At 43.4% G+C, this 24,950-nt stretch overlaps 1 protein-coding gene across 1 annotated transcript in view; it reads left to right on the forward strand.

Annotated features, from left to right (window-relative positions):
- The first annotated feature begins 5,537 nt into the window (after positions 1 to 5,537).
- The window catches only part of COLGALT2 (collagen beta(1-O)galactosyltransferase 2), a 111,267-nt gene continuing 91,854 nt past the window's right edge, over positions 5,538 to 24,950 (forward strand). The window contains exon 1 of the mRNA XM_049634101.1: positions 5,538 to 6,468. Coding sequence (XP_049490058.1) covers positions 6,206 to 6,468 — 263 coding nt within the window. The 5' untranslated portion in view covers positions 5,538 to 6,205. The remainder of the gene's footprint in view (positions 6,469 to 24,950) is intronic.

Raw genomic sequence — 24,950 nt, forward strand, 5'->3', positions numbered from 1 at the left:
AAATGTAATTGAGAGAAGAAGATATCATAAAATACCTATGAGATTGGTAACAAAAGTCAAGAGTTGGCTGAAAAGTAGAGCACAGGAAAGATGCATAAATCCTATGCTTCAGCGACCCTACTCTCTCATATGTAGCCCAGTGTGGTATTTTTCAAATGGAGGGCTAGAATCCTTAGAGTTTGTGAAATAAATTGAATGACTTGTAAAGTTTAAAACTTCAGTTTTTAAAATTGAATTATTTAAAATAGAAAAGAAAGTATCAGTGTGCATTGCATGTGGTTAGAGTAACTGTTCCTAAGTATTGCTTTATGAACATTTTGTTTCAGTTATATATTTGTCCTATAGCATGATATCAAGTAGATTTCTCACTGAAGGTTATGGTAAAAAAAAATTACCCTCTGTCGACCAGGAGACATGTACACGAATATTTATGGAAGTATGGGTTGGAACAGAAGAAACTACAACAACCCAAATATCTATCAACAGTAGAATGGATATGCTATTATCATATAATCCTATAAGCTATTACTATGCAAAAATAATGAACTATAGCTTCAATCAACAACTTGAATGAATCTCAAAAAATCTAGTGTACAGTCAAAAATATTAGTCACCGAATAATATATAAAATGTTATTTGTTTACATAAAATTCAAATACAACTTGTACATGGATGTGTAGAGTCAAAAATATTAGTCACAGAATAATACATAAAATATGATTTGATTGACATAAAGTTTAAATACAACTTGTATTTGTGATAGATGTTCACAGCAGTGTTATTCACAATAGTCAAAAGTAGAAACAACCCAAGTGTCCATTATTTGATGAATGTATAAGTAAAATGTAGTTTGTTCATACAATGGAATATCATTCAGCAACAAAAAGGAATGAAGTACTGATATAGATGTTACAACATGGACAGACTTGAAAACATTACACTAAGGGATAGAATCACAACGGACCACATATTGTATAATTCCATTCATATGAAATTCTAGAATAGGCGAATCTTTAGGGACAGAATAGATGAGCTGTTCCCTAGGGCTAGAGTTAGCTGTTCCTAGGGCTAGGAAATGGGGATTTACCACTAATGAATATGAGATTTCTTTTTGGGATGATGAAAATATTCTAAAATTGATTGTGGTGATGTTGCACATCTCTGTAAATACACTAAAAGCCATTGGATTACATACTTTAAGTAGGCAGATTGTAGGATATGTGGCAAAAATTCTCTCTCTCTCTCTCTCTCTCTCACACACACACACACACACACACACACACACACACACACCTTATTGGTTCTGTTTCTCTGGATAACTCTAATACACCTCCTAAATATGTATGTGTGTGTGTGTGTGTGTGTGTGTGTGTGTGTGAGAGAGAGAGAGAGAGAGAGAGAGAGAGAGAGAGAGAGAGAGAGAGAGATTGATATTAAGGGACTGTTTCATGCATTTGGAGGGGCTCGCAATTCCAAAATTTCCAGGGCAGGCTGGCAGGTTTGAAAGGATAATCTGTTTTACTCAAAGTTTACTGATTTAATTGTTAATTGCATGGGGGGAAAAAAAGCCTCACAGCAACATCTAGATTGGTTTGACTTAACTACTGGGTACCTTAACCTAGCCAAGTTGACACATAAAAGTATCCATCACTGGAAGTAAAGTTCTAAATAAAATTAAGAGACTGATTAATACAAAACTTAGTCTAGTACTTGTCTCTGGGGAGTAGAGCAAAATATTGCAACAGGAAGGGACACCCACAGGGTGTCAAAGTTGATGGTTCATGTTCTATTTCTCAAGGTGGATGCTGGGTATATGGACTTTCATTTTATTTGTAGTATTTAAATATATAACATATTAAATATGTAATGTATATATTCCATGTTTATTAAATATTTCATATTAAGCTTTTTCCAAGAATTAGAGTAAAAGGGATAGGTTGGTAATTTCTGTATATAAAATATATAAACAGCTCCATATATGCAGTCTTAAGTAATACTTGGCTTTGTAAATGTGAGAAGGCATCGAATGCAATTTATAGTCCAAAACACATGTCATCTGTTGTTTCTAGATATATAGTCACATTTGCTATCAATATGAGTGTCGAATTTCATTGGGAGGAATGAGTACAAACCCACAATGAAAACACCAAATTGAAAATGCCATATTAAAATTATCCCAAAATGTTTAATGGAGGTTGTGATGGGGTAGTAGATTTGTAGTAGTTTTTCTTTCTTTTTCCATTTTCAACATATTTTTTATCCTGTAGTAAAATAGACTTGAATAAATCATTGCATTTGGAGCCATTAGCAGAGAAGGACTAAATCCACCCTACACATTCATGTTACAGTATATCTGACAACATACTTAGCTTCTTTTAAATGTCCCTTCCTTCTTTCCTTCCATCCTCCCTCTATTCATGCCTCCTTCTCTCTCTCTTCCTTTCCTTCCTCCCCTCTTCCTCTCTTCATCCATGTTGTCACACATGAAAGGATTTCCTTTCTTTTTTGTGGCTTTTTTATAGCTATGATATATATCATAGATATACCCTATCTATGGTATATCTATATACCATATATATATGTATATACCATAGATAAGCTGCAATGAACATGTGGGTGCAGATATGTCTTTCAGATAGTCATTTCATTTCCTTCACGTCTAAAACCAGAAGTAGAATCATTGGATCATATGAGTTTTCTGAGAAACCTCCATACTGCTTTCTTTTCATAGTGGCTGTCTCAGCTTACATTCTCACCAACAGTGTACTAATTGTTCCCTTTTCTCCACATCCTTGACAGCATTCGTTATCTATTGCCTTTTCAATAATAGTCCTTCTAACAGGTGTGAGGTGATATGTTATTGTGATTTTGATTTACATTTCCCTGATGATTAGTGATGCTGAGCATCTTTTCACGTACTTGCAGGCCAGTTTTATATCTTTTTTGGGCAAATGTCTATTCAGGCCTTTTGTCCATTTAAAAATAGGATTATTTGTGTGCTATTGAGTTGCATGAGTTCCTTATACATTTTGGATATTAACCCCTTATCAGACACGTGGTTTGGAAACATTTTCCTCCATTCCATAAACCTACAGAAGCATTTTAGTTTGCTGTGGTCCCTCTTGTTTATTTTTCCTTTTGTTGCCTGTGCTTTGGTGTCATATTGAAAAAAATCATCGCCAAGACCAATGTCAAGGAGCTTTTTCCTATGCTTTCTTGTGGGAATTTTACAGTGTGGGATCTTACATTTAAGTCTTTAACCCTGTTTTGAGTTAATTTTTCAAGCGGTGAAAAGGTCCAGTTTCATTCTTTTGTATGCAAATATCTAGTTTTCCCAATACCATTTATTGAAGAGGCTATCTTTTCCCCACTGAGCATTCATGGTTCCCTTGTTAAATATTCACTGAGCATATATGCATGGATTTATTTCTGACCTCTCAATTCTGTCCTATTGGTCTATGTGTTTGTTTTTGTGCCAGTATCTTACTGTTTTCACTATTATAGCTTTGTAATATAGTTTGAAATTAGGAAGTGTGATGTTTCTGGCTTTGTTCTTTCTCAAGATTACTTTGGTTATTCAGGGTCTTTTGTTGTTCCATTTGAATTTTAGGATTTTTTTTTCCTATTTCTCTAAAGTTGCCACTGGAAGCTTGATAGGAATGCATGGAATCTATAGATGGCTTTGAGTAGTATGGATATTTTGACAATATTAGTCTTCCAATCCATGAAAATGGGATATATTTCCACTTATTTTTGTCATCTCCAATTTCTTTCATCAATGATCTTTTACTTCTTTGGTCAAATTTATTCCTAAATATTTGATTGTTGTTGATGCCACTGTAAATTGGATTATCATATTTCTTTTTAAGGTAATTTGTTGTTATTGTATAAAAAGGCAACTTATTTTTTGCATATTGATTTTGTATCTTGTAACTTTACTGAATTCATTGTTGGTTACCCCAATGGGTAATAGGGTTTGCAAAGTTTATGTAATCTATTGTGAAATCTACTTCTGCACCAAGCTTTGTCTGCAGACCAAATAAATCTGCACTACATTTAACATGTATAAACTACTGTTTTCATGTTTTATATATGTTGTTATGATTAATAAAATACACATTCTGTTAATGTATATTTTACGAATATGCCATGATCAGGGAAAATCCCATTTTCTTTGCCAGGCCATAACTGATTAGCACGTTCTTTATGTAATCAGCAAGAACATTAAGAAAACTAAATACACCCTGCAATTCTAGGCTCCAGGGATGCCAGCAACTGCCCATCTATCCCCCCTCACCCCAGGGAAAGGACAACGTCTAACGGTCCCTGTGGCCTACACAGAAAATTGCAATGGCAGTTTCTGAAGGAGAATGGAGGAGAAGGAAATGTGTGTAAACCACTAGATATAAAAGTATAAATGTTAGAGAAGAGGTTAGAGCAGGAGACATAGCACATTGTGAAAGGGAATGCAGTGAAAAGGCTCAAACATAAGTACAAAGAGGTCCAGGAAGGTGAGAACTGTAAAGAGGTCACTGAATCTTCCAGTGCTGAGGTCATCTGTGACTTTGCCAGAATAGCCTCTGTAAGGAAGCAGGAAACCACACAGCACTCGGGTAGGAGAGGTGGAGGTGAAGAAGTGGAAATGCAAGTGTAGACCCCCGTTGCAAGAAGCTTGACCAAGAGAGGGGGTATTGCAAGAAGGAGACACAGGAGTAAAAGAAAACAATTTTTTCCAAGGAGAGGAAAGGACTAAGTTTCTACTTGAGGGGGAGGAGCTGATGATGAAGGACCAGTTGAAGATTTGGTAGAGAGTGAATATACATGATGGAGCAAAGCAAAGTCATGGATGAGAAGGGAGTGAGTGTGGTCAAAGGCTCTGTCAGGAACAGGCGCCTCAAGTAAGGAGGGTACTGGTAGGGATATTAGAGATAGGGCTGTGGAGGGAGTTCTGTAAAGAAAGTGATACTTTTCTGAGGAGGTGAGGGGGTGGGAGGAGAGTGATGAAAACTTCTAATAGTTGCAGGGAAGAAGGGACACAAGTAAAAATCTGGGGGGGACAGGGCTGAGGGTGAACTGGAGTTGGAGGTCATGCATGTGCAGCGAGTGGTACCAACCCATCCCACATGTGGATAGAGCAAAGTCTCCACAATCCCACAAGGAAGGAACTCCAGATTTCATTACTAGCTTTCCTATGTTATGTTCAAGAGTAAATATCCTTTGGCAGTGTATTTTAGCCATTTCATTTTATGTACTAATTGTGTTCTTCCTTCAGCCCTCTTCTTTTTCTTCTCTCTTTGTCTCTGTCTCTCTCTCCTCTACTCCAACATGTATGGATGGATTTTCCTTGCCTTTGTTACTCTTTGTCCGTTTGGGTCATTAAGGAAAAAGAAAACCATTTAAAGCGAAACTCCTTTTACACCATCGTGTCAGAAAACTCAGGACCCTGGGAGGGAAAGAGAGAGGAACGGGGCTTCACAACGGTGGCCGACCAGGGGATTGATTCCCTTTAATCTCAAGGGTTCAATCTGACTCTAAACTTCTCCAAGACTTCAAATTTGGTGTAATCGAGGGTCTACTCAGTCGAGGATGAACTTCAAGAGAAATTGAGTGTATAGGGAAATGCAAACACTCTGCCTCGGTGGAAGTTAAAAAGTTGTTTACCGTAGTAATGGATAGCTGGGTGACTTTCCATTTTAGAACTCTACCCGTCTAGTCAATAGGTGCATTATGCAAAACTGGATACATTGCATCACTGTGAAGGACTTTAGACTGCGGTTTGCAAAAGCAGAATAAATTTTCTCGGAGTCTCACCGTTATGTACACACACACACACACACACACACGCCCATTGGCAGTGACGGCCACACCTCACAGCTCTGGGAGAGCCACAGACCTCAGCCGGACAAGCTGAGCCCAGACGAGAAGAACTTTCCGCGGGACTGGGGACGCACAACCCCCCTCCGCCCCCCGCACGCGGCTGTCGGCGAGCCTGAGCCCCCGGAGGGCGCGACGCCGGCAGGTCCGCGGTGCGCCCCCGCGTCAGGGCCTGGGCGGCGGCGGCGGCGGGAGGCTCCCGGGCTGCAGGGCCCGCTGCCAGTGCGCGCGCGCCAGCCGGCCGGGGCAGCCGCGTCCCCCGCCCGGCCCTCGCAGCCGGCCTCGGCGCCCTCGGGCCGCCAGTCTCCCGCCGCCCGCCGCGGCCCCGAACATGGCTGCGCGCCGCGCCGCCACCCTCGCCTGCTCGCTGCTGCTCCTGTCCGCCGCTCTGCTCCGCCGCGGCTGCCGCGCGCGCTTTGCCGCCGAGCCCGACGCGGAGCACGATGAAGAAGAGGCGGAGGTGTTCCCCGAGTCGCCGGTACAGAGACCCACGGTGCTCGTGGCCGTCCTCGCCCGCAACGCTGCGCACGCGCTGCCTCACTTCCTCGGCTGCCTGGAGCGGCTGGACTACCCCAAGAGCAGGATGGCCATCTGGTGAGCGCGCGACGCCGCGGCCGCCGGGGCCCGGGACCGTGGGGCACGCGGGACGCGCCGGGCGCACACCTCCCGCCGCCCGCGCGGCTCCCGGCGGGATCCGATCCGGAGGTCGCTTTGGGGAAGGACGCACGCGGCCGTGTGCGCCTGGGGTGTCGGTGGCCACCGCTAGCCGGCCCCGAGCTCCGGGGCGTGCGCGGGGGTGTGGATCGCGGTGGCCTCGTCCCTTTCCCGGACAGGGGCCTGGGGGAACTCCGCAAGGGGGCTAGCTGCGCCCCCTTCCACCCCGCGAGGTTGCCTCGTTCCCTGCCTCATACCTCTGGCCCTGGAGAGAGGGAATAGGGATGCTCGTCGCCGCCTAGTCCTCCAGACGCGACGTGAAGCGTAACTGTGGCCGGCAAGGGGGCTCCGGAATGTCTGGGAGGCGAACGGTGCGCCGCCCTGGCTTCCCGGTGCCCGGCTCCTGCCCCCGCCTCCGAGCCAAGAATAGTGGCTCCTGGTTCTCCAGGGGATGGGAGGGTGAGCGGTGGGGGGAGAAGGGATATGGACTCAGAGTTTGAGGTTAGGTGGGGCACACCGTGTCTTCCCAGCCGCGCCATCACCGCGGCTGTCCGCGCCAGTGCATCCTCCTGGGGCTCATTCCTCGCCCGTGATGCAGACCGCGCGGGACACCCTGGGGTACGGTGTCCTGGGGACGGAGCTGCCTTGGAGAAGGCAGACAGTCAAGTTTTGTTGTCCCAGGATAGAGCCCCGCGCCTGGTGCTGTGTTTGTTGCGGGGAGGGCCAGGGCATCAGTGCAGGTGGCTGCGCGCACCAACTTTTAGAACTCGGTCTAGTCCCGCACTTTTTAGAAACGCAGGTACCGGAGGGCGAGGAGTTGGTGGTCAGGAGAGCCGCTGAAAGGCCTGTGGAGGAGGAACTGGACACCCGCCAGGAGAGATAGGCAGCCAGATACGTGGACAAGGGGGCTTCTGAGGAAGACAGAGCCCAGGTCACTCCCGAGCAGTTTCTCTCCTGCGTTGATGAAGGGAGCTGTCCTCGGACGGGACGCATCCTTAAAGACCTGGTTGGGCAGAAAGAGAGGAGGAAGGATAAAGCAGGAGCTGGAATTGGCAGCCTAGCGGTACCTGGTGGGAGAGGTGCAGAGGTGAGAAAGCAAACAAGTCACAGAGTGCAGCACTGCCCTATACACTGCTTTACTATATACCCCATTATACGTGACTGCGGCCACGGACAAGGGCACGTTATGTGGAAACGGTGGGGCAGCCAGGTTTTCAACCAGAAAGAAGGCTTTTTTTTTTTTTTTAACCACTTCAATACCAAAGAAAACTTCACAGCTGTCAGTTCTTAGATGCTTTCTTCAAAGAAGATGTTTTATAAGATAGTCTTGGTCTTTATGCATTTGTTTGGTTTAAAGAACATTACAATAGTTAGTATAGGAAGTTAGTGAAGGGTGAAGCAGGTACTAGGCACAGGCTTTGCTTGATGTACAGACATTACCTCTTCTATCATAGGGTGAACTTCTGAAAGAGACCCTAGGATCCCTGTTTTACAAACAGAGCAGCTGTGACTACGACCAGTTCAATAACTCAGAGTCACCGAAGTAATAAATGGCAAAACTGGAATTGGAACCCAGGATTGTCCCTGAAGTCCACCCTAAAAAGATAGTGGTGGGAACTTGGGACAAACTAAATTTATATGCACCTATAGGCTATGAATGAGGAGGCAAGTTGTTTGTCACTAACTTGTTTTGTGGCTTTGGGCCAGTGGCTGGGGATCCATAGACATCCGTTTCCTCATCAGTAGAATGAAGGAATTTAGAATGAATGATTTCAAAAGTTCGTTCCGGCTCTTGAATTCCATGGATTTTTGATATGATCAGAATCAAGCAACAATGATTGTGCCTCCAAAGTCCTCTGGATGTTCCACATTCTGCGGACGTTGATGTTCTTTTCAGATGGCTAGTATTCCATTTCTGCACTGGCTTCTGGGACCTATTTTCCCTTACCCTTGTTAATAGTCCATGTAACTGTACCTTGTCCCTTATGGCCAGTGTTGGAAAGTTAGGGGAAAAAATCCAAGGCTTGAATAGGTTTTGGGCAACCACTGCATTAACCACTAAAGACTCTTCTTTTTTTTTTTTTTTTCCTTTTTAACATTTATTCATTTTTGAGAGACAGAGTGTGAGTGGGCGGGCAGAGAGAGAGGGAGACACAGAATCTGAAGCGTGCTCCAGGCTCCGATCTCTCAACACAGAGTCCAACACAGGGCTCGAACTCACTGACTGAGAGATCATGACCTGAGCTGAAGTCAGATGCTTGCCTGACTGAGCCACTCAAGCGCTTACAGCTCTCAAAATACTTTCATTAACTATGTCATCTTGTTTGATCCTTGCTACCGTTCTGTAAAGAAATACAAGTATCTCCATTTCATAAAAGAAGACAGTATATCTAAAGTAACTGACTTAAGATTACATTTATTTAGGGGCGCCTGGGTGGCTCGGTCGGTTAAGCGTCCGACTTCGGCTCAGGTCATGATCTCACTCACCGTCTGTGAGTTTGAGCCCCGCGTCGGGCTCTGTGCTGACAGCTCGGAGCCCGGAGCCTGTTTCAGATTCTGTGTCTCCCTCTCTCTGCCCCTCCCCTGTTCACGCTCTGTCTCTGTCTCAAAAATAAATAAACGTTAAAAAAATTAAAAAAAAAAAAAAAGATTACATTTATTTATTAATTTCACAAATACTTAATGAGAGCTCACAATGATTCTAAACACTTTACATTCACTACCAGGCATGTACTATGATTATACCCTTTTATGGATGAGAAAACTGAGGCACAGAGAGGTTGTACAAGCACACACTCAAAATGACCATCTTTTGTGAGATCAAGGCACTCTGCCAGGCTCTAGCTGAAAATAGTTGAGTAATGTGGCTTCTCACAGACAAATATGGCTCTTTTTACTGGGCAGCATAAGATGATCTAAATGACATTTATAGGGTTTAGGGGAGTGACAAAGGACTTCTAAGTCAGATTGGGGCAGTTGTGTGGTCATGGAAACCTTCTTGAGGAGAATTGACACTTAGTTGGAACCCAGTTTTGAAAGACAAATAAGAATCCACTAAAACCTGGGAGGTAGGGAGGGTTCCAGAAAGAGGGAACCGCATGGGGGAAAAAAGACACTGGAACATTAACCAGAATTTCTTGTCAGGGGTGATAAAGCAGGTGGCAGGCTTACTGATTGCAAATCTCCAAACTCATTGCATTGTACCACTGGAGCTGCTAACTTTGAGACTGGCACTAGAGGAGTATTTGGCTGTGAAGGTTATAGGACATTACCCTCCAGGAGGAAACAGTAACTCAGGTTAGGATGCTACAACGTCGAGGACCTTCTGCCAATTACTTACTTCTAGACTCTCAGTTTCAGGCTCTACTCAACACTCTGAGATGCCCAAGGGGCTAGCTAACATCCACTCCGCAAAGCCAGCATACCCTGATGTCAGAAATGGCCAGTGCCAAAAATGGCGTCAGCTACCCTGAACTTTACACAACAGAACCAGGTGGGACACAGAGTCAGGCTGCCAACTTCCATTTAATCTTAGATCAGGAGCTCTGTGCACACTCACCCTTCTCATTCATCTGCTTATCTCTAACATCAGAGGAGCATCTGATAAGACTTCTTTCCTGTATGCGTGGCAGGTGTGGTTCACGTGAGCACATGCAAGCTTCCCGATGCTGTAATTTTTTTCTCACCGGAAGTTCTGGACCATATTCACAGTCGGTACCAGTAAACTGCCCTGAAAACGCTTGCTGTTGGACAGTGAGGGCCGTTATCTCAGTTAGCATTAAGTTTATCCGGATGAGACTGAATTAAGAAAAGTTTATGTTTTAGAGATCCTTTGTACCAGGCAAAAGGAAAACCTGTCACATTTACCTGTCTGATCTCAAGACCCCACCAAGCGAATTGTTTTCCTTCAAATGTCATAACTAAGGAACTGTGCCCAAGAAGTTCCTTGTGTTCTAATTAAAACCTGCACTGAGTTCATGGGAATCCCTGCTGTGCTGAGATGCGGGGAACCGTGTGGAACTGTGTGCACTGATGGGGGCGCTCTTCAGTGGAGCCATGGACAGTGGCTTTAGCAACAGAGGGAAGGCTGACTTCATCCCTCTTCTCAAACCTATGATTAAGGGGAGGAGTGCCAAGTACCATGATAATGAAAAATGGAGCAGGGCATAAGGAAAAACATTTGGCCCAAAAGATACATTAAGTTTGTTTTTTGGAGAGCTGACTGTTGCCTGTGGAAAACCAGCAGGGATTCAGTCTGTGCAATCATAAGACAGTAACTGGCATGTAATTACAGAACAATTTGGGCATTTCATTTGGTAAAGTTTTGAACAGTAGTATACTACGTTAGGAACTGATGCATGGCTTTCTAAATAAAGAGATGGGTTTCTGTTGACATCAACAAAAACATTGATGAGCGTCAGCTTGTTCTGGGGTGCTGATCCCGACATTTTGCACACTACTTTATTGGTGCAGTATTTGGGAGACTACCTTGGATTATTCTCCACTCCTTGATGCTCAACCAGTAGCATTTTGGCGAACGTTTAACTAGACACACTAATATACATGTATTTATAACATGTTCCAAACTACTAGTTTTGTAAAAATTTTTTAATGTTTATTTATTTTTGAGAGACAGACAGAGACAGAGCGTGAGCACAGGAGGGGCAGAGAGAGAGGGAGACACAGAATCCAAAGCAGGCTCCGGGCTCTGAGCTGTCAGCACGGAGCCCGATGCGGGGCTCGAACTCACGAGCTGTGAGATCATGACCTGAGCCGAAGTCGGACGCTCAAACTACTGAGTCACCCAGGCACCCCCCGGACTACTATTAATGATGGTTTTCAGCACCAGCAAGAAAAACATCACATTTTATCATCAGAGTCTTGACATGAAATGTTTATGTTATACCTATGGACAGAAGTTTTAGTTTCTGGGTGAAAAGGTAGATGACGTGTTGGTCCCCTTCTCTCCATTAGTCTGTTTTCCTCACTTTCCCACCTTCTTTTTCTTATTTTATCCCAGCCTGGTGGTTTAGTAGTACTGAGGAGGGAGTATTCAAGCTTATAGTCAGGTATGCTAGGCTTCAGATCTCCTGTGTGATTGTGGGCACATCAGCGAACCTCTAACTAAGAGTTGTTTCCTCATCTGGAAGTAACTAATAATAATATCTACCTCCAAGAGTTATTTTAACAAGTAAATGAAACAATGTATGGACAAGGTCTTTGATGTAAATGCTACTAAGTGGACAATAGGACACTAGTCCTATCCATCTTTTCCTTTCGGTCACATCTCCTTTACCTTTCTCTTTCCAAGTGAAGATTTTTAAAACAATACATTCACAAGGAACTCTCTTTATCATCTTTCCAAGAAAAAAAGTATAAGCATAACGAAAGCTAACATTTATCTATTAATGAAAACTACACATTTTGATAGGATAACTAATTTAGTCCTGACAACAACCCTGGGCAAAAGGTGCTGTTACTCTCCTCCCTTTACATAGAAGGCCACTGAGGCACAGAGAATTTAAATAACTTGCCTGAGGTCACAAGGCTAGGACGTGGCAGAGCCAGGATGTGACTCAGGCAGCTAATGGCCCAGACTGAATACAAATGGTCTGTTTAAGATCAAGAAAGGACCAATTAGTTCTAGTTTTTGCTTCTGTCAGTTGACCCAACTTAGGAAGAGAAGAGTGCCAGTGTTTCTTCCAAACAAGAATGGCCCCTTCTGCTTGAATGACACAAAGGACTCAGTGGTTCCCTTCCGCTGTCTTGATAATTTCGTCACTTAGCTTAGGCACTTTCTAGTTACTGACCTCGGCTTTATGTTGGTGGATTTCATAGGGACAGAATGAGACTAAATTGTATGTAAATATGCAGATCACTTGCTATGATCACAGCCACATAGCAACAGAAAGAAATCTGTCAAGTGTTGTTAGTGGCCAATAGCTAAGGCAACACTTTCATATTCATGGGAGCTGCAGCATTTGGGGTTTATACTGGCAAAACAGAACATCAGTTTTTCAGCCTTTCCAATTAGTGGTCTTAGATTTTGTTGACCCTTCAACTCAACCTTCTTCCAAACGGTTGGGCAAAACTATCAATCCTGTCCCCACCCTCCAATTTCAAAACATGTTTGGGCCTCAGAATTATGTGTTTCCTTTGGCTAAAAACTGAAATGACTAATAAAAGGATCCCTCAATTCTCCTGGTTCTATTTTATTAGTTGATGTCCATGGATGGGGGAAACCAAAATACAGGGCAATTAAAGGATTTTCCCCTCATATATTATACAGTGAATAAGTATTGGGATGAGGTAACAGATTTCTAGATTTTAAGCCCTGTCTGGCTGTTTTTTTTTTTTTTAATTTTTTTTTTTTAACATTTATTCATTTTTGAGAGTGAGAGAGACAGAGCATGAGCAGGGGAGGGGCAGAGAGAGAGGGAGACAGAGAATCCAAGGCAGGCTCCAGGCTCTGAGCTGTCAGCACAGAGCCCGACACGGGGCTGGAACTCACAAACTGGGAGATCATGACCTGAGCAGAAGTAGGACGCTTAACCAACTGAGCCACCCAGGCGCCCCCCTGTGTGGCTGTTTTGACACTGATTATTTCATATCAAATATCACTAATGGTTTAAAGGCACGTGCCAGTGATTCTAAGTAGGGTTTGGTTTTACTGGTTTGTCTTCAGCAACTTTCTCCAGGTGATTCTACCACTGAGCTTCTTTGTGGCTCCAGGTACATAAGCAGGCTTCTTGTGGTCGTCTCCCTTGACTGTCTCTGGTGGTCGTAGGAATGAACAATGGAAGCTTTGTAACCATGAAGGCTGCTGGTTGTGCCTCGATCCTTTTTCCAACACTTTTAAACGTACACATGGGTCATATCACTGTGTGGCACTGTCTTCAAGCCTTCGGCACAGAATAGTAGGGCCATTATAAGGTTCACATAGGGACAAGGGTAAGACTATTATAAGGCTCATTTCTGCCCATTTCTTTAAATAATGTAACAATGCCGGGTACAGTGGAGTTAATGTCTGAAAAAAAATGAGTAACCTATAGTACGATTGTTTGTCTTGTTCCCCAGTTACCATATTACGAAAAGGTTTCACCGTATGTCTTTAAACCAGAGCTATTATTCATTAGGAATTACAATGTGTCTATTGTATATGTCACGACATCTTTATTCTCAAAGGAGTGACTTGTTCATTTAATTGCACTTACACTGTGAGCGTATCAAAAATTGCTGATTTAAAAAATTCTGAAATTCTTTAGGGGCCTTGTAGATTTATTTAATAGTAACTTAATGATTTTAAGAACTTTCTCTCCTGATTTTTTTTTTCGTTTCTATTGAAAGAGTAGAATAATAAAGATTCAAACAGTATAAACGGAAACATGATAAAAAGTAAATCTCCCTTCTACTCTATACCACCTTCCAGGGTCAAGAATGTTAACAGATCATTACACATTCTTCTAGAAACTTTCTGTGCATATATGTGTATTCTTTTAATGTTAACCAAAATATGACTGTCTTATAAATCCTGTTCTGCATAAGTGTGATGTTTTAAAATCGATTTAATCCCAGCTTTTTAAAACCCTGTCAGCCACCTATACTCATGCCCTGGGTGGCACAGAAAAAACCAGTTTCACACAACACCTGTTCCAGGTAGTTTCTCTGAGTACCTTCTTGATTACACTCATCCTGTTCCCTTGCCCTTGTGCCCTGACCCCTGGAAAATCTGGCCCTAAGGCCATTAAAACACACACACACACACACACACACACACACAGGTTTTTTTCAACATTTATTTATTTTTGAGGGGGAGAGAGAGAGAGAGAACGCGCCAAGAAGGGGCAGACAGAGAGGGAGACACAGAATCTGAAGCAGGCTCCAGGCTCTGTGCTGTCAGCACAGAGCCCGACATGGGCTCAAACCCATGCACCATGAGATCATGACTTGAGCTAAACTCTAGCGCTTAATGGACTAAGCCACCCAGGCGCCCCCAAAACACACACTTTTCAAATGAAGTACAATATATATCCAAAAAGTAACTGATATCATAAAGGTATAACTGGATAACTTCACAAACTGAGCAAGCCTGCATAACTAGCACCTGCCTGGCCAGGCCTGCATTTGTACATGGTAGTGATTGTTGGGGCTGAGGATCCACTGTTTCCTGGACTTTGTCCAGGAAGTCACATTCCTATCAGGCCCATCCTGCGTGCAATTATAATCCCTGCTCAGCCCCTTCCCTGCCATTGCTGTCTGGCTCTTCAACATGACTTGCCTGGCCCCTGTAGGCATTTGGGTGGTGACCCTTGCTCAGATGCTTCAGGAGCACTAGGACTCAAGCTTTCTAGAAGGAGCAGTCATGGCAAGCTGCCAGTGAATGACCTAGTGGTAAAAAGATCAAGATCATATTACTTTTCCCTCAGTTCTTCATTCCTCTGGTAGAAAAGCTATGTGTTAATGTTCATAAAAGTAAAAAAGAATCCTGTTATAGGTAATCATTGAAAAGCCACGCAGAATATAAATAGAGTGGCTGTAATTAATTCACTGGAACATGCTGCCGTTCAGTTCCATGAAAATGCAGCGTTTGTGGTTGGTGGCATTAGCCAAGTCTCTTGCATAAATTAAACCTTAGATCTATCTGGAGGGCATTTCTCTTCCTCTCTAGGAGCACTATACAGTAATCTTTTCAGACTTAGACTTCCAATAACAACTTCATGGCATCCCTCCAGGGCCGAACTTATGACTTTGTAACATGTCCCATTTAATTGAGGCAACAATTGTTATTATTTTGGTTGTTTGGCATAGTCATCAAGCTGAGGACTGTCCCTGACTTGTTGGTTTAGCTGATGAGATTTCTACCTCTGCAAACATAATGAAAAATAACCCTTTCCACTCCCCAGTATTTCTGATGAATGTCCCAAGACCCCTTAGAAGATGTGCATTTCAGAGATACAAATAATAATGTGAGCAATGGTCCTGGGCTGCATATGCCCTAAGAATATGGTGGGAGGCTGAGTGTGGGGCTAGGTCTCCTTTAAAGCATTCTCATGAGTACCTGGTTTAAGTGATACATTGGCTGCATTGGGAGAATTCTTGACCCTCTAGGTTGAATTACTTAAATGTCTATTGAAGGATGTGTCAGGCAGGAGAGAGAGGAGGTTCCTTAAAATGAAATGTTCGCCAGTTTGGCTGTTGCTGTGGTCTGAGTGTTTGTATCCCTCACCCCACCCCACCCCCATCCTGCCTCAAGATTCATGTGTTGAAATCCTAAGCCCTGGTATTAGGAAGTGGGGTCTTTGGGAGGCGCCTAAGTCATGAGGGTGGAACTCTCATAAATGGGATTAGTGCCCTTGGAAGAAGAGCCTCCAGGGAGATCCTCACCCCTTCTGCTATGTGAGGACACAAGAACACTGCATTCTGAGAGAGGGCCTTCACCAGAACCTGACTATGCTGGTTTCCTGATCTTGGACTTCTAGCTCCCAGAGCTATAGAAAAACAAAACAAAACAAAACAACAACAACAACAACAAACCAAACTGTTGTTTGTAAGCCACCCAATCTGTGGTATGTTCTTATAGCAGCCTACATCTGTTAGGGCAGACTAAGACAGTGGTCAACCCAAGAACACCATGAAGGTAGCTAAAAGTGCCTCCATTTTGGACAATAGGGAAGTAGAACCCTTTCTTTCCAGTCCCCATTCTTTATTTTGGAGGTGGGAGGACAGTAGGCTATGGAAAGCTTCCTCTTCTCGCAGAACTAGAGATGATTCTGAGAAAAGGGAATGGAACCGATGTACATTGATTGGCATTTTCCATAAAAAATCATGTTAAGTGAGAAATTGCTGCTTTTTGGGGTCTTGGGAAAGGCAAAATTTTCTGGAGACTAAGAGTGGAACTTAAATTCCTGGGATATCTGTGAGAAATGTGGTTGTGGACATTTGGGGCTGTGGTATTCCCCACACGGAGTCCCTTGCTGGACCGCTGGACTGCTTTTTAGTTTCTTGGTTTCCAGCCAGCCCCATAAGCTGTCCAAGCTCCACACACCACAGTGATTATGGTTAGGACCCGCCAAGATAGTGGAAAATTACTGCCAAGTGGAATCAGGATTTTTCAAGTCATCACCGCACCATTGAACAGGAAGCCTAACGCAGCCCCCACGTTACTGCAGTCCTTCTTCTGGAAGCATGGGGGTGGGGGATGGGAGAGCACTCAGCCCATCAGATCATGTCTGGGGTTTCAGATGGATTTTGTGGAGTTGGTATGGAAGGCTTGGAACAACTAGCATACTAAAATATTTTAGAAAATTACAAAAATTATAAATCTTTCTGCCTTTCCTTAATCTTGCTAGACCTTAAGATGAACTGGGCACATTAACCTCCACCATAGAAAATTCTCTTTATTGAGACATGCTGCGAATTTATAAAGCAATGGACTAAAAAACTATTATGTACATCCTTTTATTTATTTGGCCATCACAGACTGTCTATGTGGATAAATCCAAGTGATCATGTTGAAATTAGTAGTTGAGGTGGCCTAAAAGTGAACTCACCCCCACTAGTCAAGTTCATTGGTGACAAGTGGACATGGCCCTCATTACTGTTCTGCCAACCTTTTGGTTTAAGGCTGCTGGGCTTCAACTAGTGGTTCCTAAATACTAGCTCAGGGGCCGCAACACCTGGGGCATTTATTAGTTATGTGGATTTCTGGGCCCCTTTTCAGACACATTCGATCAGATGGCCTGTGGGAGTGGCCTGGGAATCTGTATCTTAAACATGTATGTGAGTGATTTGGATGCACCTGTGGGTTTGGGAACTACAAGACCTGAGCTCCCTGAAGGCCCTGGGAGGAGTGAAGGACCATCATGAAAGGACCAAAGGCTGTGTATCCATCTAAGGCGCAGGCCATAGGATTTGCAGAACTTGGAAAGTTGGTATATTGTGTAATCTTCTAAACTCAAGATCCAGATGCTTAAGCAATCAAGAAGGCTAAAGGGGTTTCTCATTAAGAGAAGTAGTAAGGTACAGGATTACAAAGGAGAGGCTTGCCAGGCATGTATCATTTGTGTTTTTTACTGAGCCAAGCACATGTGTTCTCCCTCCTTCCAACAGTGGCTCTTTTTAGACAAGTTTTGTTTTGTTTTGTTTTGTTTTTTAAAGCAGTGTCCCAAGCTTCCTACTATATACAGTACCTTGCACTGGGGCTCAGTATGAAATGACACTCCTTCAAACCCTTCTCTTTGTTCAGTCTATTTCCCATCATGAGCTCATCAAGCATTTAGTTTCACGGAAGAAAAGACATCTATTGATGAACATCTCTCAATAGAGTGGAGGGAAACCAAATCAGTGCATTTTCTTTAAATAAAAAGGAGTCATTGGAACCACTTCAGTCCTCGTATTCCCTAAGCTTGGTTCCTTTGTTGCTTGTAATTTTCTTACCTTTGGTTTTCTCTTTGGCTTGTCATGAAGACCTCTTCCCCTCACTTGTGAAAAATAGTCTATCAAATTGCTTCTAGTAGTTGGCAGTTCGGCCTTAATTAGATGATGTTATAAAGTCCCTAAGCCTGGGATCTTCATTACATATGAAATCAAAATACAAATTTTGGGAATTCACACTGTTCTAATCTGCTGTACAAAGGATTGTTGTGAGTCAGTTGCTACTTTACAAAGGTGCGTTCTAACTTGGCATAGTAGTATTATTACGACCCCACCGATGGTCGGCTTACTCTGGGAAAGATCACAACTCAGTTGCTACATGTCCTGCTTTCCACATCCTAGTTTTACTGTGTTCTTTTGGTGACAGGTCTGTCAAAAATTCCATAGTGAAAGTTCTCGAATTATGCATCCATTTTCTTTTTTATGCCTTTTTCTTCTCAAGGATGTGAGCTGCTCTATAGCTGTTCGAGTGCCTCCCACGAAAAAGATACTAGTCACCCGGGGAGGAAAGTGAGGCCTGGTATACCTGGGGATCTCCGGGACAGTTGCCTGTAGCCAAGAGCAGCGTCGTTCATCTTTCTCTTGGTGTGCAGTTATCATTATTTTGTTATGTAAGTTGTCTTGTGAAAGGGCTGCAGGCGTTATTTACATTGTCGTTTTATGGAAGCCATTTAATCTCTCTGGGCCTCAGTTTCCTCGCTAAGATTGTGGTTCTCAAATAGCTGATTAGAATCATTTGATGAGGTTTTCAAAGACACCGATGCCTGGGCCCAACCCACCAGACCATTTAAGTCTGAATTTCTGGGGTAGGGCCAGGGCAAGTGACATACTTTAAAAGCTTCCCAAGGGGTGGCAAGGTGCCACCAGGCTTGAGAACCTTTGGATGAGATGTTCTCTGGAGTCCCTTTCCAATCTGACAGTAGCATGTCCTTCATGGAAGTGACCATAGCTGAAGAATTTTCACGAATCATAACTCTGGATGATTAGTGTTTTCTGGACCATCTGCCCAAACTTAGATCTTTTTGGAGTGGGCAAATAAATAAATAAATAAATCTAAAGTTTTTCAGATGCTCATTATATTTCTTTCTTTTTTTTTTTTAAAGTTTATTTCTATTTTGAAAGAGAGAGAGATCACCACTAGTGGGGAGGGGCAGAGAGAAGGAGAGACGAAATTCCAAGCACTGTCAGCTCGATGTGGGGCTCAGACTCACAAGCCATGAGATCATGACCTGAGCCGAGATCAAGAGTCGTATGCTTAACCGACTGAGCCACCGAGGTGCCCCAGAAGCTCATTGTATTTCACCCTGTTGTATACTGCGCCCAAAGGTGTTCACTAAGAGCCTTGTGTTCCACAGAAGGCACGCGCTACATGACGACCAAACTGCCAAGGGACGGGGCAACAGGACGGCTGGCTTTGTAAGCCATATTGGAACCTCAGGGCGCGTGTTGGAACTTCTCATGAAGGGACTGTGTGCACCAGGTGCAGAAGCAGCGGCAGCCCAGCACCTCCTTCCTGTGGCACACAGATGCTTCCCCTTGGCTAAGGGAGCTGCCTAGATCAAGGCTTCTGAGCGCATCTTGCCAAGCTCCGGCCGCTCAGGACTCCTTCCCACAGTATGTGTTTTGGTGTGTTGCCCGGCCTTGCTTTCAGGCATTCTATTTCATACTGGTGCAGAGCTTCTAATCATCTCTGGGTGTTGGGTTTCTGATGTTACTTTTAATGGCTTTGGATTTTAGCGTCTTTTGTTTCCAGATTTGCATTAAACAGTGCTGCCTTTGTCCTGCGGTCTTGACTCTGCTTCAAAGCCTTGTCTGGGCATCAAAGACACACTGGATCCTCATTGCTTAGGCATCGGATTGCACCAGTGCCAGCAGGTGACTGAAGGTTACAGCCCCACTTCTGGGCCAGTTTTCTGTCTTCCAAAAAAGATTAGATTCTGCCAAGTCCCCTCTGATAATGGTGCTGAACCTTTTTTTTTTTTTAATTTTTTTTTGAATGTTTATTTATTTTTGAGAGAGAGAGAGACAGAATGTGAGTGGCGGAGGGGCAGAGAAGAGAGGGAGACAGAATTTGAAGGAGGCTCCATGCTCCAAGCTGCCCACACAGATCCCAATGTGGGGCTCAAACTCACAAACCGTGAGATCATGACCGGAGCTGAAGTCAGACGATTAACCGACTGAGCCACCCAGGCGCCCCTGGTGCTGAATCTTAATAGCTTTTCCTAAGGCCTGTGCAAACACTGCTGAACTGAAGGAGAAGTGCAGGCATTTGTCTAAAAAGGAAATGGCAGTAGCTTGCTCATATAGACTGAACTCCCTCTCCCCATGAAAGTCAGAGTATTCAGGGTCCCTCTGGGAAGCATGGAAGCCTCAGGCCCACTGGCCAGTCTTGGCCGATGTCAGCGCGGTAAGGGCCGAACCCTCATTTATTTTCCCATGCATCTTGTCAAAATAAAGGCAGCAATTGGACTCTCAGTTACCCGTGATAGGATTATCTGGAGTTTGGATATACAGAGGCCAGTTTTTGATAATAGGTCAGTTTGGTACAATCATCCAACCTGCCCTTGAGCTGCCTCTCTCTATCTCTCTCTGTGCTGCCCAAGGGTGGTGTGTTTAGACAACAGAGAGTAATTTTTATCTCCGCTCAGAAAAGAACCTGGAAAGTATTCGGCCACATTCCACACAGGGCATTCCAGTACCCGTTTTATCTGGCTTTCTTAGCTGTTTGCTCTTTTGCCTCATCTATGCCGTGCACTGCCACATTTTCAGATTTTCTTGAATTCTTTGCCTCGCCCTGGTCTCTTCATCTATACAATGAGTTGTGGGTAGGCTGATCTGTAAAAGCTTTCCTAAGTTTTTGTAGTTCTACCACTGATACCACATAAAATGAAGCAGCTTATTCTGTTGCTCTGCTATTTGAGACGTCATTTGGGTCTTCATTTCTTTATTGTTTTTTAAAAAATTTTTTAATGTTTTTATTTGTTGTTGAGACAGAGAGAGACAGAGCACAAGCAGGGGAGGGGCAGAGAGAGGGAGACACAGAATCTGAAGTAGGCTCCAGGCTCTGAGCTGTCAGCACAGAGCCTGACACGGAGCTTGACCCCACGAACTGCAAGATCATAACCTAAGCCGGACGCTTAGCCACTGAGCCACCCAGGCGCCCCTTCATTTCTTTATTTACACTTATATTTTACTTCTTCAGTAGTTTTGACGTATCTGTGTCTCATGTCCGTGGTGAACAGACTCATGGTTCATAGCTACATGAAATTATAAAATTCAAAAAAATGTTTTGCCCTTTGTGATGGCTAATTTTATAGGTCAACCTGGCTGGGTGATGGTACCCAGAGAGGGGGTCAGACATTATTCTGGATTTTTCCAAGAGGGTGTTTTTAGATGAAATTTACATTTAAATCAGTGGACTCTCAGCACAAGTTGCCTTCCATCACGTGGTTGGGCCTCATCCAATCAGTCAACGGTTTGAGTTGAATAAAAGACTGACCACCTCAACCAAGCAGGAATTGTGCTATTAAACTGACTTTGGACTTAAACTGCAGTGTCGGCTCCTCCCTGAATCTCCAGCCTGATGGTCCACTACACAGACTTTGAACTTGCCAATCTCCACAACTGCCAGGAATTGTGAGCCACTTCCTTAAAATCTCTTTCTCATATATATATAACTAACATGACCTCTAATCTGAAAGAAAATACCTTTATCTTTTTATGAACGACAACAGCCAAAATAAGGGCTGTGATGGGAAGAAAAGGAACCCAGAAAATTATGTCAGAAGAGATCATTCCCAAACCGAACACTGGGAAAATCATTGCTGGCGATGCTTGGGGTGGAGTATTTGCAGCCTGAGTATCCACATTGCAGGTGTTTCATTAAATTTGCCTTTGTCAAGCATGCAAAATAAGAAAGGGCAAGTCTTCCCTAGAAGGCCCCCTGTTTTTGGAAAAGGTGAAAACAGGAGTTTGACCTTTGCCATCGTGATGGGAAACAACATATGTTTATTTTTTGCAAAACCTTCTGGCCAGCCTACAGGCTTATGTGTTTTGCTCAGTCTATCATATGAGGAAAGCAGTTTGCATGCACGATGTGGACACTGGGAGAACCTGGCAGTTGGAGGTCAAGTTTCACCAGGCTACTAGATTATTGCACTGAAGTGATAGTTGTTCCCCAGGGAGAGGCTTTGCTTCACAGTGGTGTCATTATCTGGTAGAGATGCTGAAGATTGGTCTGCAGTGATGCCTTCTGAGGCCAGGAACATGAGTGTGTGTGAAAGGTCCTTGTAACATGAAGCTGGGTGGGACTGTGTCCTTTCCTGACGCTGCTTGATTTGTCTTCTGATTTTGAATTTATGTAAAATCAAGATAAAATCAGAAAGCAACACCACTTTTTTTTTTTTTTTAATCAAAGAGTGCTCCATTGGTGATTCTTTGACTTAACATTCTTGGGGCTCAGTGTCTCAAATCAAATTCTTTTCTGAGCTGTAACCAGCAAAAAAAAAAAAAAAAGCAAAACCTTTTATTGGATCAGAATTATCTCAAGAAAGAAAGCACTGCTCTTTGGCTGCCTCTCTCAGCTCTCTCTGGTTTTGTCTGCTTAGTTGATTCCCTTGAGCCGTAAGCCCTCTGCCTGTTCCCTAACAATCCAGCGCCAGTTGTTTTGAGTCCCTGAATTAAATACATTTCTCCTAGGATGTCTTAGTAACACCGGGACTCAGGCATGGTAGCATAAAATGCCCTAATAAGCTGTTCTTCTGATATAACAGTAAATGTGATTTCAAGGGACAGAGGGTCAAACAGTTTCTGCCGTGAAGTAAAGTGGATTTTGAAGCTTTGCCTCTCTTCTATGTAATAAGGTCTCTGAGATTTGGTGTTGCTTCCCCTAATCTGTATATCTGCTGTCAAGTTTTAGAAAATAAATTGCTTGACATTCTGTAGCTTTGAGCTAGAAAGCAAATAGTTTCCCCAAAGGGAATACTTAATCTTTTGGATGTCAAAGGAGGAGAAGATAAACCCGCGGTCTGTGTTTTACCTTCCAAAACCATTTCCCCTGGAGTAGATTTTGGGGGGTTCTCATTCTTTTTTTTTTTTTTTTAAGTTTATTTATTTTTGAGATAGAGAGAGACAGAGCATGAATGGGGGAGGGGCAGAGAGAGAGGGCGACACAGAATCAGAAGCAGGCTCCAGGCTCTGAGCCATCAGCCCAGAGCCTGACGCGGGGGTCGAACTCACGGAGTGCGAGATCGTGACCTGAGCTGAAGTCGGACGCTCAACCGACTGAGCCACCCAGGCGCCCCGAGGGGGGTTCTCATTCTAATGAAATCTCACTGCCTTTACTTTTACTTACTACTCTTACTAACATTGTGGATTTCATTCTTGTTTCTCTTTTTCAATTGTTTCCTTTTTATTTTTCCAAAGAAGCATTTTTCTAGGTAGTTTTTCATTAACTTATTGATGGATTGCCCTGTTTATTTACGGGTAGAATTGGCAATACTAGAAACTCAGATATCTTATCTGAAGTAATTAGGAGAAGCTTTTTTCATATCACCTTGTAAAAAATGATTAGGACTTTAAAAAATTCAGACAGGTTAATTCTTGTTTTTAGCAACTTTGAGAAAAGTTATTTGCCTTGCTTGGCCTTTGATCCCTGAAAAGACCAAGGTTACACATGGCTCCAGTCTGTAGTTAATTTCACCCTGGGTGGTAAAATAATACACTGTGGTTTCCAGACCTCTGAATAATCAATGTTAACAAGTGAGGTCATTTTTGGTAGAAGAATTGCACATGTCATTGTCTCAAAAGAGACATGGGCTGCAGATCCTGTCTGGGGACCTGCTTCCAAATACTTGTTTGAACTCTTCCCAGCTTAGTGTGAACTTGGCCTTAACCTCACTTTTACGTTTCAAAGAGCTTGAGTGCTGCACATCCACAACTAAATAGATAGCGAAACAAAATCCAGTAACTTGCTGTTAAACGAAAAAATGAGAGGGAGAGCAGTTGTTATTTTACGATTGTTTTCATTTAATTCTGTCACTAAGAAGAACTTGATACTTTTTTCAGGCTCCATAGAGAAGTAGAAGACTGTGATTATGTCTTTTAAATATTGAAGTCATACGTAAAAATATGAGTTGCATGGATACTTTCTTGCCTTACCATAAAGGCCTGCTGTTTTTAATAGCGAACTGTAACCAGCAGTGTGGTACCCAAGGTCCATGATGGCCCCAAATGATTCTTGCCTGCTGGTTGTTCAACCCTTCAGTAGTCTTCTATTACCCTGAACCACGTGACCAAAAGCACAGGGGGCAGTGAGGGTGTGTGATTTTCAAGATCCGATCGTAAAAGACATTGCATTTTCTGCCATGGTCTCATGGATTGCTTGCTGTAGGGGCTGTTCCCCACGCCATGAGGACATTGACAGAGTCCCAAGGAGAAGCCCATGTAAGGAGGAACTAAGGCCAACCAATAGCCAGTACCATCTTGCTGCCATGTGAGTGATCTACCTAGGAAGTGGATCTTCCAGGCCGGTGTGACTTTCAGATGACATCTAAGTAGGAGCTCATGAGGGACTCCAGCTATGAATGTCATAAACTCCTGACCTGCACAATCTAAGAATGCAGTGAACGTCATTGTGTAAGGTGCTGGATGTGCAGATTTAGACCCTGCTCCCATGGAGCTTATGCTGTACTGGGAGGCAGTGATGATAAACAAGTAAATAAATAAACAAGCTGATTTCAAAAGATATGTGTTAAGGAGAAAGTAAAACAAGGTAATGAGGTATATTGTTCGGGGTATAGAGTTTGATAAGAGAGTACTTCATACATAAGGTGGTGAAAAATGCTTTTTGAGAAGATGATATTTGAGTCAACGTCTGAATGATGGAGAGCTACCTTGTCACCATGGTGGAGAGGGGAGGAATAGAGGCGAGAAGGGGAGCCAGTCAGGTTTCTAAGCAAAGATTTCACTTGTTTGAAGAAAGCAAAGAA

The sequence above is a fragment of the Panthera uncia genome, chromosome F1, assembly GCF_023721935.1.
Source record: "Panthera uncia isolate 11264 chromosome F1, Puncia_PCG_1.0, whole genome shotgun sequence".
Lineage (NCBI taxonomy): Eukaryota > Metazoa > Chordata > Mammalia > Carnivora > Felidae > Panthera > Panthera uncia.